The following is a 19,605-nucleotide window of genomic DNA, read 5'->3' as shown; positions in this document are numbered from 1 at the left end:
GTACTTCATCTTCTTGGTTTGCAACTTGTCTGAATGAGGTCAGCGTTTCACCTCAATTATTGTTCGTTTTTGCCTAATTTCCCTTACCACTTGACTTTTCAGTGCCCTATGTCTCTTCGAACCCTGCGGGGAATCAACTATACAAAATTATAATTTGGTTGAATGTAATAGGGCTGTACTTTGCCAGGGTGGGTCAAAAGATGTGTTTTTCTCGCCAAAACGTTTCTTTCAGAAGGTCTTTGAATGTCTTAAATTGCTTCAAATCTGATAGCAATATAGGTTATTCGGGGCTTTCTGGTTGTGTTTTCTATCTACAAAACTATTTAATACTGCTGTGCAGAAGAAACGAGTTAGGTTTTGAAAATTTGGCTGAGAAGTTCTGTTTTTCTTTGGAAATTGGCTTTTTTTGTCTGAGAGGTACAATTTTGTCCTTTTTTAGGCCAACCTGGGTAACATATATTGGTTTCTGGTAGTTTTTCTATACGTGAATCGTTCGGTATGTGTATGGAAACGGATGCATACGAAATCTGAACCAACAGGTACTTCATCTTCTTGGTTTGCAACTTGTCTGAATGAGGTCAGCGTTTCACCTCAATTATTGTTCGTTTTTGCCTAATTTCCCTTACCACTTGACTTTTCAGTGACTTATATCTCTTCGAACCCCGCGGGGAATCAACTATACAAAATTTTGAATTGGTTGGAGGTTATAGGGCTGGTTTTTCTTGCAATTTTGGGTCAAAAGATTTGTTTCTCTCGCCAAAACGTTTCTTTCAGAAGGTCTTTGAATGTTTTAAATTGCTTCAGATGATAGCAATATAGGTTTTTCGGGGCTTCTGGTTGTGGCATCTATCTACAAAACTATTTAATACTGCTGTGCAGAAGAAACGGGTTAGGTTTTGAAAATTTGGCTGAGAAGTTCTGTTTTTCTTTGGAAATTGGCTTTTTTTGTCTGAGAGGTACAATTTTGTCCTTTTTTTGGCCAACCTGTGGTAACATATATTGGTTTCTGGTAGTTTTTCTATACGTGAATCGTTCGGTATGTGTATGGAAACGGATGCATACGAAATCTGAACCAACAGGTACTTCATCTTCTTGGTTTGCAACTTGTCTGAATGAGGTCAGCGTTTCACCTCAATTATTGTTCGTTTTTGCCTAATTTCCCTTACCACTTGACTTTTCAGTGCCCTATGTCTCTTCGAACCCTGCGGGGAATCAACTATACAAAATTATAATTTGGTTGAATGTAATAGGGCTGTACTTTGCCAGGGTGGGTCAAAAGATGTGTTTTTCTCGCCAAAACGTTTCTTTCAGAAGGTCTTTGAATGTCTTAAATTGCTTCAAATCTGATAGCAATATAGGTTATTCGGGGCTTTCTGGTTGTGTTTTCTATCTACAAAACTATTTAATACTGCTGTGCAGAAGAAACGAGTTAGGTTTTGAAAATTTGGCTGAGAAGTTCTGTTTTTCTTTGGAAATTGGCTTTTTTTGTCTGAGAGGTACAATTTTGTCCTTTTTTAGGCCAACCTGGGTAACATATATTGGTTTCTGGTAGTTTTTCTATACGTGAATCGTTCGGTATGTGTATGGAAACGGATGCATACGAAATCTGAACCAACAGGTACTTCATCTTCTTGGTTTGCAACTTGTCTGAATGAGGTCAGCGTTTCACCTCAATTATTGTTCGTTTTTGCCTAATTTCCTTTACCACTTGACTTTTAAGTGCCTTATATCTCTTCGAACCGTGCGGGGAATCAACTATACAAAATTTTGAATTGGTTGGAGGTTATAGGGCTGGTTTTTCTTGCAATTTTGGGTCAAAAGATTTGTTTCTCTCGCCAAAACGTTTCTTTCAGAAGGTCTTTGAATGTTTTAAATTGCTTCAGATGATAGCAATATAGGTTTTTCGGGGCTTCTGGTTGTGGCATCTATCTACAAATTTATTTAATACTGCTGTGCAGAAGAAACGGGTTAGGTTTTGAAAATTTGGCTGAGAAGTTCTGTTTTTCTTTGGAAATTGGCTTTTTTTGTCTGAGAGGTACAATTTTGTCCTTTTTTTGGCCAACCTGTGGTAACATATATTGGTTTCTGGTAGTTTTTCTATACGTGAATAGTTCGGTATGTGTATGGAAACGGATGCATACGAAATCTGAACCAACAGGTACTTCATCTTCTTGGTTTGCAACTTGTCTGAATGAGGTCAGCGTTTCACCTCAATTATTGTTCGTTTTTGCCTAATTTCCCTTACCACTTGACTTTTCAGTGACTTATATCTCTTCGAACCCCGCGGGGAATCAACTATACAAAATTTTGAATTGGTTGGAGGTTATAGGGCTGGTTTTTCTTGCAATTTTGGGTCAAAGGATGTGTTTCTCTCGCCAAAACATTTCTTTCGGAAGGTCTTTGAATGTTTTAAATTTCTTCAAATCTGATAGCAATATGGGTTTTTCGTGGCTTTATGGTTGTTTCTTCTCTCTACAAAACTATTAAATACTGCTGTGCAGAAGAAACAGGTCAAGTTTTGAAAATTTGGCTGAGAAATTCCGTTTTTCTTTGGAAATTGGCCTTTTTTTGTCTGAGAGGTACAATTTTGTCCTTTTTTAGGCCAACCTGGGGTAACATATATTGGTTTCTGGTGGTTTTTCTGGATATGAACCTTTCGGTATGTATATGGAAACGGGTGCATACGAAATCTGAGCCAACAGGTAATTCATCTTCTTGGTTTGCAACTTGTCTGAATGAGGTCAGCGTTTCACTTCAATTATTGTTCGTTTTTGCCTAATTTCCCTTACCACTTGACTTTTCAGTGACTTATATCTCTTCGAACCCTGCGGGGAATCAACTATATATAAAATTATGAATTGGTTGGAGGTAATAGGGCTGGTTTTTCTTGCAAGTTTGGGTCAAAGGATGTGTTTCTCTCGCCAAAACGTTTCTTTCGGAAGGTCTTTGAATGTTTCAAATTGCTTCAAATCTGATAGCAATAAAGGTTTTTCGAGTTTTTCTGGTTGTGGCTTCTCTACAAAGCAATTAAAAACTGCTGTGCAGAAGAAACGGGTCAGGTTTTGAAAATTTGGCTGAGAAGTTACGTTTTTCTTTAGAAATTGGCCTTTTTTTGTCTGAGAGGTACAATTTTGTCCTTTTTTAGGCCAACCTGGGGTAACATATAATAATTTCCGGTGGTTTTCCTGAACATGAATCGTTCGGTATGTATATGGAAACGGGTGCATACGAAATCTGAGCCAACAGGTAATTCATCTTCTTGGTTTGCAACTTGTCTGAATGAGGTCAGCGTTTCACTTCAATTATTGTTCGTTTTTGCCTAATTTCCCTGACCACTTGACTTTTCAGTGACTTATATCTCTTCGAACCCTGCGCGGAATCAACTATGTAAAACTATGAATTGGTTAGAGGTAATAGGGCTGGTTTTTCTTGCAAGTTTGGGTCAAAGGATGTGTTTCTCTTGCCAAAACGTTTCTTTCAGAAGGTTTTGAATGTTTCAATTTGCTTCAAATCTGATAGTAATATAAGTTTTTCGGGGTTTTCTGGTTGTGGCTTCTCTCTATAAAACTATTAAATACTGCTGTGCAGAAGAAACGGGTCAGGTTTTGAAAATTTGGCTGGGAAGTTCTGTTTTTCTTTGGAAATTGGCCTTTTTTTGTCTGAGAGGTACAATTTTGTTCTTTTTTAGGCCAACCTGGGTTAACATATATCGTTTTCTGGTGGTTTTTTTTACGTAAATCGTTCGGTAGGTATATGGAAACGGGTGCATGCGAAATCTGAGCCAACAGGTACTTCATCTTCTTGGTTTGCAACTTGTCTGAATGAGGTCAGCGTTTCACTTCAATTATTGTTCGTTTTGCCTAATTTCCCATACCACTTGAGTTTTCAGTGTCTTATGTCTCTTCGAACCCTGCGGGGTATCAACTATACAAAAATATAATTTAGTTGAAGTTAATAGGGCTGTTCTTTGCCAGGGTGGGTCAGAAGATGTGTTTCTCTTGCCAAAACGTTTCTTTCAGAAGGGCTTTGAATGCTTCAAATTGCTTCAAATCTGATAGCAATATATGTTTTTCGGGGCTTTCTGGTTGTGGCTTCTCTCTACAAAACTATTAAATTTTGCTGAACAGAAAAAATGGGTCAGGTTTTGAAAATTTGGCTGAGAAGTTCTGTTTTTTTTGGAAATTGGCCTTTTTTTGTGTAAGAGGTAAAATTTTGTCCTTTTTTAGGACAACCTGGGGTAACATATATTGGTTTCTGGTGGTTTTTTTATAGGTGAATCGTTCGGTATGTAAATGGAAACGGTTGAATACGAAATCTGAGCCAACAGGTACTTCATCTTCTTGGTTGGCAACTTGTCTGAATGAGGTCAGCGTTTCACTTCAATTATTGTTCGTTTTTGCCTAATTTCCCATACCACTTGACTTTTCAGTGCCTTATATCTCTTCGAACCCTGCGGGGAATCAACTATGCAAAATTATGAATTGGTTGGAGATAATAGGGCTGGTTTTTCTTGCAAGTTTGATCCAAAAGATGTGTTTCTCTCGCCAAAACGTTTCTTTCAGAAGGTCTTTGAATGTTTTAAATTACTTCAAATCTGATAGCAATATAGGTTTTTCGGGGCTTTCTGGATGTGGCTTCTCTCTACAAAACTATTAAATACTGCTGTGCAGAAGAAACGGGTCAGGTTTCGAAAATTTGGCTGAGAAGTTCTGTTTTTCTTTGGAAATTTGCCTTATTTTGTCTGAGAGGTACAATTTTGTTCTTTTTTAGGCCAACCTGGGTTAACATATATTGGTTTCTGGTGGTTTTTCTATACGTGAATCGTTTGGTATGTATATGGAAACTGGTGCATACGAAATCGGAGCCAACAGGTACTTCAGCTTCTATGTTTGCAACTTGTCTGAATGAGGTCAGCGTTTCACTTCATTTATTGTTCGTTTTTGCCTAATTTCCCTTACCACTTGCCTTTTCAGTGCCTTATGTCTCTTCGAACCCTGTGGGGAATCAACTATTCAAAATTATGAATTGGTTGGAGGTAATAAGGCTGGTTTTTCTTGCAAGTTTGATCCAAAAGATGTGTTTCTCTCGCCAAAACGTTTCTTTCAGAAGGTCTTTGAATGTTTTAAATTACTTCAAATCTGATAGCAATATAGGTTTTTCGGGGTTTTCTGGTTATGGCTTCTCTCTACAAAATTAGTAAACACTGCTGTGCAGAAGAAACGGGTCTGGTTTTGAAAATTTGGCTGAGAAGTTCCGTTTTTCTTCGGAAATTGGCCCTTTTGTCTGAGAGGTACAATTTTGTCACTTTTTAGGCCAACCTGGGGTAACATATATTGGTTTCTGGTGGTTTTTCTGGGCATGAATCGTTCGGTATGTATATGGAAACGAGTGCATACGAAATATGAGCCAACAGGTAATTCATCTTCTTGGTTTGCAATTTGTCTGAATGAGGTCAGCGTTTCAATTCATTTATTGTTCGTTTTTGCCTAATTTCCTTTACCACTTGACTTTTCAGTGCCTTATGTCTCTTCGAACCCTGCGGGGAATCAACTATACAAAATTATAATTTGGATGAAGGTAATAGGGCTGGTTTTTCTTGCCAGGTGGGGTCAAAAGATGTGTTTTTCTCGCCAAAACGTTTCTTTCAGAAGGTCTTTGAATGTTTTAAATTGCTTCAAATCTGATAGCAATATAAGTTTTTCGGGGCTTTCTGGTTTTGGCTTCTCTCTACAAAATTAGTAAATACTGCTGTGTAGAAGAAACGGGTCAGGTTTTGAAAATTTGGCTGAGAAGTTCCGTTTTTCTTTGGAAATTGGACTTTTTTTGTCTGAGAGGTACAATTTTGTCCTTTTTTAGGACAACCTGGGGTAACATATATTGGTTTCTGGTGGTCTTTCTATAGGTGAATCGTTCGGTTTGTAAATCGAAACGGTTGCATACGAAATCTGAGCCAACAGGTACTTCATCTTCTTGGTTTGCAACTTGTCTGAATGAGGTCAGCGTTTCACTTCAATTATTGTTCGTTTTTGCCTAATTTCCCTTACCACTTGACTTTTCAGTGCCTTACGTTTCTTCAAACCCTCCGGGGAATCAACTATACAAAATTATAATTTGGATGAAGGTAATAGGGCTGGTTTTTCTTGCCAGGTGGGGTCAAAAGATGTGTTTTTCTCGCCAAAACGTTTCTTTCAGAAGGTCTTTGATTGTTTTAAATTGCTTCAAATCTGATAGCAATTGAAGATTTTGGGGCTTTCTGGTTGTAGCTTCTCTCTACCAGACTATTAATGCTGCTGTGCAGAAGAAACGGGTCAGGTATTGAAAATTTGGCTGAGAAGTTCTGTTTTTCTTTGGAAATTGGCCTTTTTTGTCTGAGAGGTACATTTTTGTCCTCTTTAGGCCAACCTGGGATAACTTATATTAGTTTCTGATGGTTTTTCTGGACGTCAATCTTTCGGTATGTATAGGAAACGGGTTCATACGAAATCTGAGTCAACAGGTACTTCATCTTCTTGTTTTGCAACTTGTCTGGATGAGGTCAGCTTTTAACTTCAATTGTTGTTCGTTTCCGCCTAATTTCCCTTACCACTTGACTTTTCAGTGCCTTATGTGTCTTCGAACCCTGCGGGGAATCAACTATTCAAAATTATGAATTGGTTGGAGGTAATAAGGCTGGTTTTTCTTGCCAGGTGGGGTCAAAAGATGTGTTTTTCTCGCCAAAACGTTTCTTTCAGAAGGTCTTTGAATGTTTTAAATTGCTTCAAATCTGATAGCAATATAAGTTTTTCGGGGCTTTCTGGTTTTGGCTTCTCTCTTCAAAATTAGTAAATACTGCTGTGTAGAAGAAACGGGTCAGGTTTTGAAAATTTGGCTGAGAAGTTCCGTTTTTCTTCGGAAATTGGCCCTTTTGTCTGAGAGGTACAATTTTGTCACTTTTTAGGCCAACCTGGGGTAACATATATTGGTTTCTGGTGGTTTTTCTATACGTGAATCGTTTGGTATGTATATGGAAACTGGTGCATACGAAATCGGAGCCAACAGGTACTTCAGCTTCTATGTTTGCAACTTGTCTGAATGAGGTCAGCGTTTCACTTCATTTATTGTTCGTTTTTGCCTAATTTCCCTTACCACTTGCCTTTTCAGTGCCTTATGTCTCTTCGAACCCTGTGGGGAATCAACTATTCAAAATTATGAATTGGTTGGAGGTAATAAGGCTGGTTTTTCTTGCAAGTTTGATCCAAAAGATGTGTTTCTCTCGCCAAAACGTTTCTTTCAGAAGGTCTTTGAATGTTTTAAATTACTTCAAATCTGATAGCAATATAGGTTTTTCGGGGTTTTCTGGTTATGGCTTCTCTCTACAAAATTAGTAAACACTGCTGTGCAGAAGAAACGGGTCTGGTTTTGAAAATTTGGCTGAGAAGTTCCGTTTTTCTTCGGAAATTGGCCCTTTTGTCTGAGAGGTACAATTTTGTCACTTTTTAGGCCAACCTGGGGTAACATATATTGGTTTCTGGTGGTTTTTCTGGGCATGAATCGTTCGGTATGTATATGGAAACGAGTGCATACGAAATATGAGCCAACAGGTAATTCATCTTCTTGGTTTGCAATTTGTCTGAATGAGGTCAGCGTTTCAATTCATTTATTGTTCGTTTTTGCCTAATTTCCTTTACCACTTGACTTTTCAGTGCCTTATGTCTCTTCGAACCCTGCGGGGAATCAAGTATACAAAATTATAATTTGGATGAAGGTAATAGGGCTGGTTTTTCTCGCCAGGTGGGGTCAAAAGATGTGTTTTTCTCGCCAAAACGTTTCTTTCAGAAGGTCTTTGAATGTTTTAAATTGCTTCAAATCTGATAGCAATATAAGTTTTTCGGGGCTTTCTGGTTTTGGCTTCTCTCTACAAAATTAGTAAATACTGCTGTGTAGAAGAAACGAGTCAGGTTTTGAAAATTTGGCTGAGAAGTTCCGTTTTTCTTTGGAAATTGGACTTTTTTTGTCTGAGAGGTACAATTTTGTCCTTTTTTAGGACAACCTGGGGTAACATATATTGGTTTCTGGTGGTCTTTCTATAGGTGAATCGTTCGGTTTGTAAATCGAAACGGTTGCATACGAAATCTGAGCCAACAGGTACTTCATCTTCTTGGTTTGCAACTTGTCTGAATGAGGTCAGCGTTTCACTTCAATTATTGTTCGTTTTTGCCTAATTTCCCTTACCACTTGACTTTTCAGTGCCTTACGTTTCTTCAAACCCTGCGGGGAATCAACTATACAAAATTATAATTTGGATGAAGGTAATAGGGCTGGTTTTTCTTGCCAGGTGGGGTCAAAAGATGTGTTTTTCTCGCCAAAACGTTTCTTTCAGAAGGTCTTTGATTGTTTTAAATTGCTTCAAATCTGATAGCAATTGAAGATTTTGGGGCTTTCTGGTTGTAGCTTCTCTCTACCAGACTATTAATGCTGCTGTGCAGAAGAAACGGGTCAGGTATTGAAAATTTGGCTGAGAAGTTCTGTTTTTCTTTGGAAATTGGCCTTTTTTGTCTGAGAGGTACATTTTTGTCCTCTTTAGGCCAACCTGGGATAACTTATATTAGTTTCTGATGGTTTTTCTGGGCGTCAATCTTTCGGTATGTATAGGAAACGGGTTCATACGAAATCTGAGTCAACAGGTACTTCATCTTCTTGTTTTGCAACTTGTCTGGATGAGGTCAGCTTTTAACTTCAATTGTTGTTCGTTTCCGCCTAATTTCTCTTACCACTTGACTTTTCAGTGCCTTATGTGTCTTCGAACCCTGCGGGGAATCAACTATATAAAAGTATGAATTGGTTGGAGGTAATAGGGCTGGTTTTTCTTGCAAGTTTGGGTCAAAAGATGTGTTTCTCTCGCCAAAACGTTTCTTTCAGAAGGTCTTTGATTGTTTTAAATTGCTTCAAATCTGATAGCAATTGATAATTTCGGGGCTTTCTGGTTGTAGCTTCTCTCTACCAGACTATTCAATGCTGCTGTGCAGAAGAAACGGGTCTGGTATTGAAAATTTGGCAGAAAAGTTCTGTTTTTCTTTGGAAATTGGCCTTTTTTGTCTGAGAGATACAATTTTGTCCTCTTTAGGCCAACCTGGGATAACTTATATTAGTTTCTGATGGTTTTTCTGGACGTGAATCTTTCGGTATGTAAATGGAAAAGGGTGCATACGAAATCTGAGTCAACAGGTACTTCATCTTCTTCTTTTGCAACTTGTCTGAATGAGGTCAGCTTTTCACTTCAATTGTTGTTCGTTTCTGCCTAATTTCCCTTACCACTTGACTTTTCAGTGCCTTATGTCTCTTCGAACCCTGCAGGGAATCAACTATCAAAATTATGAATTGGTTGGAGGTAATAGGGCTGGTTTTTCTTGCAAGTTTTGGTCAAAAGATGTGTTTCTCTCGCCAAAACGTTTCTTTCAGAAGGTCTTTGATTGTTTTAAATTGCTTCACATCTGATAGCAATTGAAGATTTCGGGGCTTTCTGGTTGTAGCTTCTCTCTACCAGACTATTCAATGCTGCTGTGCAGAAGAAACGGGTCAGGTATTGAAAATTTGGCTGAGAAGTTCTGTTTTTCTTTGGAAATTGGCTTTTTTTGTCTGAGAGATGCAATTTTGTCCTCTTTAGGCCAACCTGGGATAACTTATATTAGTTTCTGATGGTTTTTCTGGACGTGAATCTTTCGGTATGTAAATGGAAAAGGGTGCATACGAAATCTGAGTCAACAGGTACTTCATCTTCTTCTTTTGCAACTTATCTGAATGAGGTCAGCTTTTCACTTCAATTGTTGTTCGTTTCTGCCTAATTTCCCTTACCACTTGACTTTTCAGTGCCTTATGTCTCTTCGAACCCTGCGGGGAATCAACCATACAAAATTATGAATTGGTTGGAGGTAATAGAGCTTTTTCTTGCAATGGTGTGTCAAAAGATGTGTTTCTCTCGCCAAAACGTTTCTTTCAGAAGGTCTTTGAATGTTTTAAATGCTTCAAATCTGATAGCAATTGAGGTTTTTTGGAGTTTTCTGGTTGTGGCTTCTCTCTACCAGACTATTAAATGCTGCTGTGCAGAACAAACGGGTCATTTATTGAAAATTTGACTGAGAAGTTATATTGGTTTCTCTTGGTTTTTCTGGGCGTTAATTGTTCCATATGTTTTTTGAAAGGGATGCTTACGAAACCTGAGCTATGATAAGCCAATGTATATGAGTCTAGATGGGCCTAAAAATTGACAATTGTATCCAATATGTAAGTTTTTCTATATTTCGCTTTATGTCGGGTCATGTATCTTAAGGCCCTCAAGTCGATGATTTAAAATAAGTTTACTGTTCGAAATAGGCCAACTTTCTGGATTCCGTCTTTTAAAAACTTGTAATAATTATAGCTTTTCTTTAGACGTGTAATGGAAAGACCGGTAAGGACAACCAAGGGTCATTCATCCCAAAACTACGAGGAATTCGACCAGGACCTAATGCGCACCGCTCAAAGTTTGTGGTGGATGTTTAGCGAAAAAAGTGACCTTAAGCCGATTGTAATACCTTACAATAGCGTCATGTTTCCGACCACGATGACTACTCGGCAAAAAGTAAATCTTCAATATAAACCCCCAAAGTCAAAGGTTGATCTCCTCTACCAAGGAAAACCGATCGGGTGCTCTCTCATTGGTGTGATCGGCAATGGTTTTATAAATGAAGCCATGAGACAGGCACACCAAAAGATGGTGGATGCTGGTGGTCAATTAAGTGACGTTAGTATCCATGAGAGTCAGCCGTCGCCGGCGCCTAGTCTGAAAAGACCGAGTCCGCAACCTGGTCCTTCTAAGGCAAAGAAGATGATCAAGTTCGTGCAGCCGGAGACTGAAGATCCTCGTGTGGACTTGGATGTTGACGACAATGAGACTCGCGGGACAGAGGACGAAAATGAAACTGCAAACCCGGATTGCCTTGAAGTTTTGTCGGACGACCTTGTCAATCTATTTGATGAGAAATTCAGACAACCACTTGTTGTACATGAAGACAATGCAAGAAAAATTGCCCTCGAGAACAACCGTTTTCGAGCACGTTTCACTGATCTTCTGAGAAAGCAAAGGCGCGAGGAGACTGTTATGCCAGTGCCGAGTGATAACTCTGCGCCGCTAAATTTCAACGGCTTCGATCTGATGACCCTAACGACTGTTGGTGGACCGTCTGCGTTCGGCAGATCTTGGCAGCTACAATTTGATTACTCATCGTTTGGATATAAATGTCACTAAGAACAACTGCCGCAAAGCAGCTGATCCCGTGAAAGAAGCACTGTTCAAAGAGTGTGTGGGGCGTTTTTTCTCAAAAGATGCTGCTAGGGCCCTACGTGACGCAATTCGTGGTGCGAATCAATATGGAACAGATATGAAAACAAAATATGCATCACTCTCAGAGATCGACGAATATGTTGAGCCGGATGATAATTCTGATGACGAATAAAGATCTTGTATGGCCGACTGTGGCCTTGCGTTATTAGTTTTGCAACAACAATGTATTTCGCTTCCTCTTCATTAAATTTCAATCCTAAATTTGCAATGCTATTTTGTTGACTTTTACCACGATGAAAATAGACGTATGTTAGGCTGACTGTGGCCCAGGTTTAAACTGATATTTTTTAAACAATACATTTTTGCTACACGCAGTTTGTTCTGTTCATAGCCGCAAACTGACTGGTTAGTCTGTGTTTAGTTTTTACTTATTTTCATGAGTTTGTTCTGAATTGAAAGGTGCTGTTTTATTGCTTTTGGCTTTTCGGTTCTATATTCAGTTTGTTTGCTGTAAAATTGATAAAATGAGGAGATACTGGAAGAGAATAATATTTTGTACTAATTTTAAAAGCAGTTCGAGAGTTGCGGTTATTTTGCAGTTTCTCAAGTTCTATTTTATATTTTGTCTATCGCTTAGTTTGAGTTGCTTTTTTAAAGCTTGTTTTTTAACAGCTTTCAGGTCTATTCTCAAAAATTTGTCTAAACCGGATACTTTTCAGTTTGTTAGAAAAAGTTTGCAAAACAACGGATTTTTTTGATTAACTGGAAGAAAACAGCATGGTGGCAGAGTTTATCACATCGAGTGTTGTTGTTACAAAAGCAATTTTAACTCGAAACAGATAATGTTGCTTTGCATAACTTGGGATTCAGAGGCCGAACAAGAAAATGAGTAGACTTTAATGAACATTCTATTTTCACTAACGATAGATGTGTTAGTTATACTATAAATTCAAAACTCTGTCTTTCGTCAATAGACATCTTTTTTCAAAACTACATACGTTGATTGTCTGATAGCAAAGCCAACTTTTTTTTGAGAAACTTGAAAATGCCACGAGTTGATGGTAAAAGGTTGATTTCGAGCTCCGAATCTGAAAGTGATGGAGAAATCGCAGACTCTCAAGTTCATAATATAGGCCCAGAATCGCAATGTCAAAGCTATGTTTGTACTCAAGAAATTAATTCTACTCTTCCAACGCCGAATAAAACTCTAGCCCCATTGACTAGCATGACTTCAACCCCAAAGCGAACGGATAAATTGATGCAATTAGAAGTTCGTCTTGATACGCATATTGAGGCGCACAAAAACAGATTAAGACAGCTGCGACATGAGTTGAAAGCGGATAATGCCGAATTTTTGAGTGTCGTTGAAGGTGAACTTTATGGCAGACAAGTGGCATACAGCAATGAGAATGTAAAGGCTGTGATTCATAATGGTCGTAATCTTTTGGACATTGTTGCGGTTAGTGACCCCTGTCGTTTTGGTTGTGATCTTGCGAAAGCTATTTTTGGCGAGGACGAAGATTGCCTTCTACAAAATTACATGATTGGCCAACAGCGTAGCAAGATGAACTCGCGACCACGTGTTGAACTTTCTCTGGAATTCACAACAGTCGTTCGACAAAAATATCCAAAGGAGCCCGATTACTGCTTCAGAGAAGCAAGAGCAGCCGACTCAGACTTTTAGCTCGATTCATTTGTCATATATTTCACTAAAATTCCCTTTTAGTTTTCTTTAAATGTTGAAAAGTATCTTTGCACAGTCGTCCAGATGTTTTTCTTAGTAGTTTCTTAGTAGTTCTTAGTAGTTTGCTATGAGCAGACTTTGAGTTCAAAGTTTTTGCACAGCTGTTTACGGCTTCCATGACTTCTTGATTTTCTAAATTTTTGTTAAATTTGGTTTAAAATTTGATTTGAACACATATAATACTGCTTAGTTGTGTTCGTAAGGAGTCAGTAGGTATTTTTTATCAAAAATCTTAAATGTTAGCTTCAAGTATTTGTTGAAAGCAGTGCTTTTTGTTGTTTAATAATTTGTTCATTGCTCTTGATGTAATGTGACTTTAATGCTGAATTAACTTGATTCTCATGAGCTTTTGGTTGTGAAGGGAAAACAGGTCATAATAACCGGAAATCCAATCATTTAGTTAGGCTGATTATCTTTGTTGTTGGTATGTTTTTTGACTTTGTTTTGAGAAAATTGTCTAATAGGTTTGAGACAAATGAGCAATGATTGAGATTAAATTACGAACAGGATTCAGACGTTTTAGAGTTGGGTTCGGCTAATAGGACTCCAGATTTTGAAATTTTTTTCTTTCGATATTATTTTCAGAGTTAAACCTTTTGTTTGAGCACCAGCGATAAAATATTCGATCCAATTAATCTTGCGTATTCGATCTACGATTTCGGAGTATAGATGACAATTTGGCCCGTGCATAAGCGCTGAAAAAAGAAGCTTTTTCAACGTTATTCCACGCCGAAGGTCTGCCTAACTTTTGTTCAGTAAATGCGTTGATTACATAAAAATGAATGTGGAGGCTTTTATTAAATAAATGTGGAAGCTGCAACGAAAAGCAAGTCGATAATCTTTGCCCAGTGTGATGCTCAGATATCGAACACGCTTATAGAGAAGAATAATAGACATGTTCAATCAATGGTAGACGAAGTTGATCGAGATGTTTCCCAGCGGCTGCTTATAACGGATACTAATTACGGCAAAGTTTTTCGACTTCTTTCGTCGTGTTATGACGAAGCTTTGAAAGCCGGTTATTTTTTTATTTTTTGAGCACGATTGTTTCGGGGGGTATGGGTTGTTCTATGGCCTGGAAGACAGTATCAAAATTACGAGGAAGCGCGATATTTTATTGCCCGGCTTACATACACTATTACAAACAGTTGACGATAAGGATTTGCTAAATTTCACACCCATTTCTATTTTTGCCGGAACTGATATTTGTAAAAAAGAGCCGAATCATGGTTGGGCCTGTTAGTTTTGCAAATCACTCCTGCAAACCCAACACGGAGTACGTTGCTTCTTTTTTTAAACACAAAAATGCGTAAAGTTAAAAGCTATCAGAAACCGCGAAAAAAATGAGGAACTGACCGTTTTCTACGGAGAAGATTTTTTCGGTATTAAAAACTGGGAATTCAGGTGTCCTCATTTTGATATGCATGGCGCGCCTCCAGTTGTTTTTAGCAACAAGCAGATGCAATTGATTTCTGCTAACCTTGAAAAGCGCTTTGTTAGGACCTTTAGAAGAAAAAAACGGGAAGATATAAAGAATAAGAAACGGAAAATGATGGAGATGCGTAATTTTGATGCTAGTGAGTCCAGTAGTTCGACTGATAACTATGAAACTACTTTTGAAAATGATGAAACTACAATCGAGAATGAAGAAAATATAATTCAAAATGATGAATCGACACTTGAGAATGAATCTGGGGTCGGCACTGGTGTCGCAATTGATGATTTTGACGGTGCACACAACACACTGAGTGATCACCCGCCGTCACCAATTGCACATTTTCCCATTGTATTAGCTGAGGAAACATTTGGTGGGTACCGAAGTGAAAGAAGATGGTCATCAAGTGATTTAGAGGACAATGAAAACTGTGCTGCAGCGAAAGGAAATAATTTTTTGACGGGTTTGAATCTAATTTTAGCGAAACACGGAACTGCCGATGAGGAGGCCAAAGACTGGTTATCTTTCATGAAAACAGTTTTTCCTGACGCCCTAATTCCTAGTTTCAATAGCCTTAAGAGACGTTTCCATCTAACGAAAGACAAGCATGAGGGTTTCCTCATGACTTGTCCCGATAGTCAATACAGGATACTGAACTTCAAGTCAGAGATATATGAAACAGTTAACTCAAACAAAGAAATTATAGCCAAGTATTCTTCCACGAGAGACGAAATGGCTGACCTGATAGTGAAGCCGTGTTTTAATTCAGAACAAAAACTAATGACAATCTCCTTGATTTTGAATTCCTATGGTGTTTGCTTTGTTAAGTCGTGTCGATTGCAACTGTGGCCATTTTGGTTAGCCATTGCCAATCTACCACCAATAAAACGTTCTACATACAAAAATTTTTTTCTTGACGCACTTTGGCGTGGAACAACTAAACCCGATTGGGAAAAGCTTGTCAGCGATTTTTCAGAAAATCTTTCTCAGCATTTCACGATTAAGTACAATAAAGTCCAGTACAAGTTAGTTGTCAAAATTATTCTAATAGTTGCGGATATCCCGGCAAGGGCGTCTATGCTCAACATGCAGCATCGTCGAGCTAAGTATGGATGCACACTCTGTTTAACGGAAACTCAAGCAATAGGGAAGTCAAGATATTTTTTTTATCAAAAAGTTCCAAATGAGAAGACCTGAGACTCACAGATCTCATCTGCAAGCTCTTGGAAACGGCAATCTAGCTCATTTCAAAGGTGTCAAAGAGAAAAGCCCTTTTTCAAATTTGTACCAAAACTGCCTTTGACAGCACTATTGGATGTAATGCATCAGGTTTATCTCGGCGTGACTAAGGTTCTCCTTGAAGTTATTGAAAAGAAAACTCATAGATGTGAATTACTATGCCTGAAACATACAGTAGCAACGTTAGCTACTCCTGTAAAAATTAAAAGGTCTATTCGTCCACTGGATGATCTGAAATTTTTCAAAGCGAACCAGCTAAATGTCTGGTTGCTGTATGTTGGCCCCGCACTTTTTGGTTAACTATAAACGAAGTGAGAGCGCAGCGGTTCTGGCTGCTGAGCTGTGCAATCCGACTCCTGTTGGTGTCTTCAAGATTTTGCAAAGAGGCCGAATGACAAATCAATCAATTTTTGCGTGAGACCAAAGATGAGTACACAGAACAGGTTTTTTCCGCAAATTTTCATTCGTTGTCACATATGGTTTGGCAAGTGCAGAACTTTGGGCCTCTATGGACAACGTCAAGCATGATGTTTGAATCTGGAAATTACCTACTATGCTCAAAGTTCACAGGCACAGTCAATAACTTGCCACTTTTATAATAGAGGTACCAGAAAAACAAAGAAGTTTTCCGATCAGCAATTGTTGAAGATCAGCTTGCTCCGTTTTGCCAAAAAATGCAAGCTGAAAAGTTGCGCACAGATGTTTATATGCAATTTTTTGAAGTACCTGAGGACTTGAGAAAAGTTGGGCGAGTTTTTTTCTTATCGAAGCAGGCATCTGGAATTTTTCTACTTTGAAGCTTTGCCTAACAAAAAAGATTGCTATACTTCGGCTCGTTGTGATGGCAACCTTCTCTGCGGTAAGATACGGGCCTTTTTCAGGGAACAAGACGAAGAATTTGTGGCAATAGAACTAATGAAGATGATAAAATCTCATTCTTCTCCAATAGGTTCGTCCTGTGAAGTTTACACTTATCACGTTGTTGAGGATTCTTCGGAACGGCTATCCGTTAACGTTAAAGCTGTATGCGACAAGTTCTTTCACATGGCTTTAGCAGACAAAGTTTTTCTGATACCTCACATAAAAGTTTTCGAACATGATTGAATAGCTAAAGCTGAAAAGTCACCCCATTGAGGCTTCAAAGAAAACGACAGTCCTCAAGTGATAAAAAATCAAATCAATTATGGAGACTCACTAAACAACTAGAATTAAGTAAAGCCGACTGCGGCTTGGACAAGTACAAAACTGATAGACATTTATTTGCACTTTTCAAATTTCCTCTTGCTTGATTTCCTTTCTTCCTGAGAGAAGCAAAAGCAAACTCTAATTAGTTTTCCTTGGATCGGACGTTGTGATCCTAATGTGGTTGCAAAGCTGATTGTGGCTTTTAGGTAGCTGAACTTTATATATTGAAAATTTTGATTACCAGTACAGTTTGAAAACTACACCTTGTATTTTAGTCAAATAAGGGTGCATCTTTTATGAAAAATAATAGTTTTTTCATTGCTCTTGGTTTAAGTTTCATTTCATTGTTGAATTAATTGATTCACTTTCGAAGTCTTTTGTAAGAGACGAGCTGATCATTAAACAGGCTAAGATAATTTTGAACTTACTATGCCTTGGAGCCTTTCACATAGGGATCACATATGGCTTCGTTATTAGCTTACGAGTATCCTGCAAGGTTAAGTGGTCATCATACCAAGGCAGTAAACGATTTCCAAGTAATCGAACAGGGGGTACTGAGAATCTCTGCTAGGATTACCAGGACATAATATATATAATTTCCTGGTAATCGTACAAGGATCATATATGATCCTTGTACGATTACTAGGAAATCATGTACTTTTTTCCTGGCAATCCTAGCAGAGACTATCAATAATCCTTGCACGATTACTAAGAAACAACATTGAGTCTTTTTGATTATGGTGAACTCATATCTGATTTCCTGGCAATCTTACAAGGATCATATATTGTCCTCGTATGGTTACAAGGAAATCATATATGATTTCCTGGTAATCGTACAAGGGTCATATAAGGTCCTTGTATGATTACAAGGAAATCATACATGATTTCCTGGTAATCATACAAGGATCATATATGATTTCCTGGTAATCATACAAGGATCATATATGATTTCCTAGTAATCATACAAGGATCATATATGATTTCTCTGATTTCATACAACTTTCATCAATCATTTATTGTGGGTTTTGAGTGCTCCTGAACATTTCTTCTGTTTTTTTTCTTAAAAGTCACACTAGGATTTTGTATGATTTCCCTGATTTCATGCAAGGATCATATATGATATCTTAAGTTCCATACAAGGATCGTACTAGGAAATACGTTATGATTTATATGACATCATATATGATCCTTGTAGGATTAACGGGAAAGGTCAACCCGGGCATTCGGTATTAAGGCTAAGAAATCGAACAGATTACAGATAGTTTGTGTTCATGAATCTGTCGTATCTGCAGTTATCGAAATTATCATTCAATTATCTAACTAAGTAATTTTGATTATATGTGTTGTAAATGCAGAACCAAAAGAATACCAAAAAGTTTGAACTTAATCATTTTCTCCGTATATAGCTGATATATTTCGTCAGAGCCTATAGTTTGCAATCAGCAATGTCGCTTGGTGACTTTCCAGTTAAAAATCTCATTTTAAAGAGGGGGAAGGTTACCACAATGGGGGGGGGGGGGGTACCACAATAGAGGGGGAAGGGTACCACATTCTCAAGTTGTACACATCAAAAAATTTTTTCGAATAGCTTCGGGAAACACAAAATTGATAATGAAATTAGATGCAAAAAGCGCCGTGAACATTACTCTCCGAAGGCTTCACTGACTTGGAACAAGTCAAAACTATGTCTGCTTCCTCATTCAACTTCGCACTGTCATGTGGTCAAACATTCGGGGCTTTTGTGGTTGGTGGATACATCAATGACGTCGTGGGATTCTACAACATGTGTCTTATATACGTATTTCTACTGATTGTGACTGGAACTTGGAATATTACATTCTTGTTTCGATATGGTTTAGTCGGTCGTGTGTACTACGACACAATAATAGAGGTTTGAATGAATTTATTATGTTAATTAGCACAACACAATTTTTGTGAATGGATCCCAGGCTGAAGTGTGCGCTCGAAATTGTCCTGATCAGTCCATTTCGAGTTCAATTCTGACCATTTTGCCCTCAAAATTACAGAGCAATTTCGAGCGCACGAGCGCACTTGAGTCTAATCATAACAGATTCGAGCACAAAAGGCTCTGATCATAAACGGCTCGAGTACAACTGGGTCGGATCAGAAACGATTTTGAACACAAGTGGGTCTGATCAGAGACCATTTCAATTGAATTATTTTTCCAATTTTTTGTATTTTTTTCTGAGAGATGTTGGCTCTGCCGTTGTTGATCGTGATGCATCTGCAAAACATTTAGACCTGTACATTTGCAAATTGGGTAATAGAGTATGAACTTCATGAATGTAAGCGTTTTTTCGAAGAGCGATGGAAAAAAGGCTTTTAATGGAAGGCCGAGCAGCTTCAAACGTATTCACGGGGAATTTTCTCTGGGAGAACTTTGGCTCATTGACTCTGATATTTTAACAGTTGGTATTCCTTCCTTCGAAGTTCCTCTTTCGCTATTCACTAAAATGGAAGCAAGCTAATCCCTTGTGGAAACATAATGGAAACCTGATAAACAAGCTAAGAGGAAAAAAAAGCTGCATTCTGATCTGTGACTCATTTAAAGACCGACTGATAGCAAATACCGGTCCCCTTTAGAGGATTTTAATGAAATGTAGATCAAGACGTTTTTTATGGAAAGCTGCATAAGTACATCGTACACACTAAAGTTACCTTGTAGAAAAAGCCAATCGAAGT

General features: G+C 38.1%; 1 protein-coding gene across 1 annotated transcript in view; it reads left to right on the top strand.

The window, feature by feature from the left end:
• LOC142350469 (MFS-type transporter SLC18B1-like) overlaps positions 1 to 18,799 on the top strand; it is a 68,008-nt gene extending 49,209 nt beyond the window's left edge. Inside the window, exon 4 of the mRNA XM_075402320.1 lies at positions 18,558 to 18,799. Coding sequence (XP_075258435.1) covers positions 18,558 to 18,799 — 242 coding nt within the window. The remainder of the gene's footprint in view (positions 1 to 18,557) is intronic.
• The last annotated feature ends 806 nt before the right edge of the window (positions 18,800 to 19,605 follow it).

Source organism: Convolutriloba macropyga, chromosome 12 (assembly GCF_964194025.1).
Source record: "Convolutriloba macropyga chromosome 12, txConMacr16.3, whole genome shotgun sequence".
Lineage (NCBI taxonomy): Eukaryota > Metazoa > Xenacoelomorpha > Acoela > Convolutidae > Convolutriloba > Convolutriloba macropyga.
This window is presented reverse-complemented; position numbering and strand designations above follow the sequence as displayed.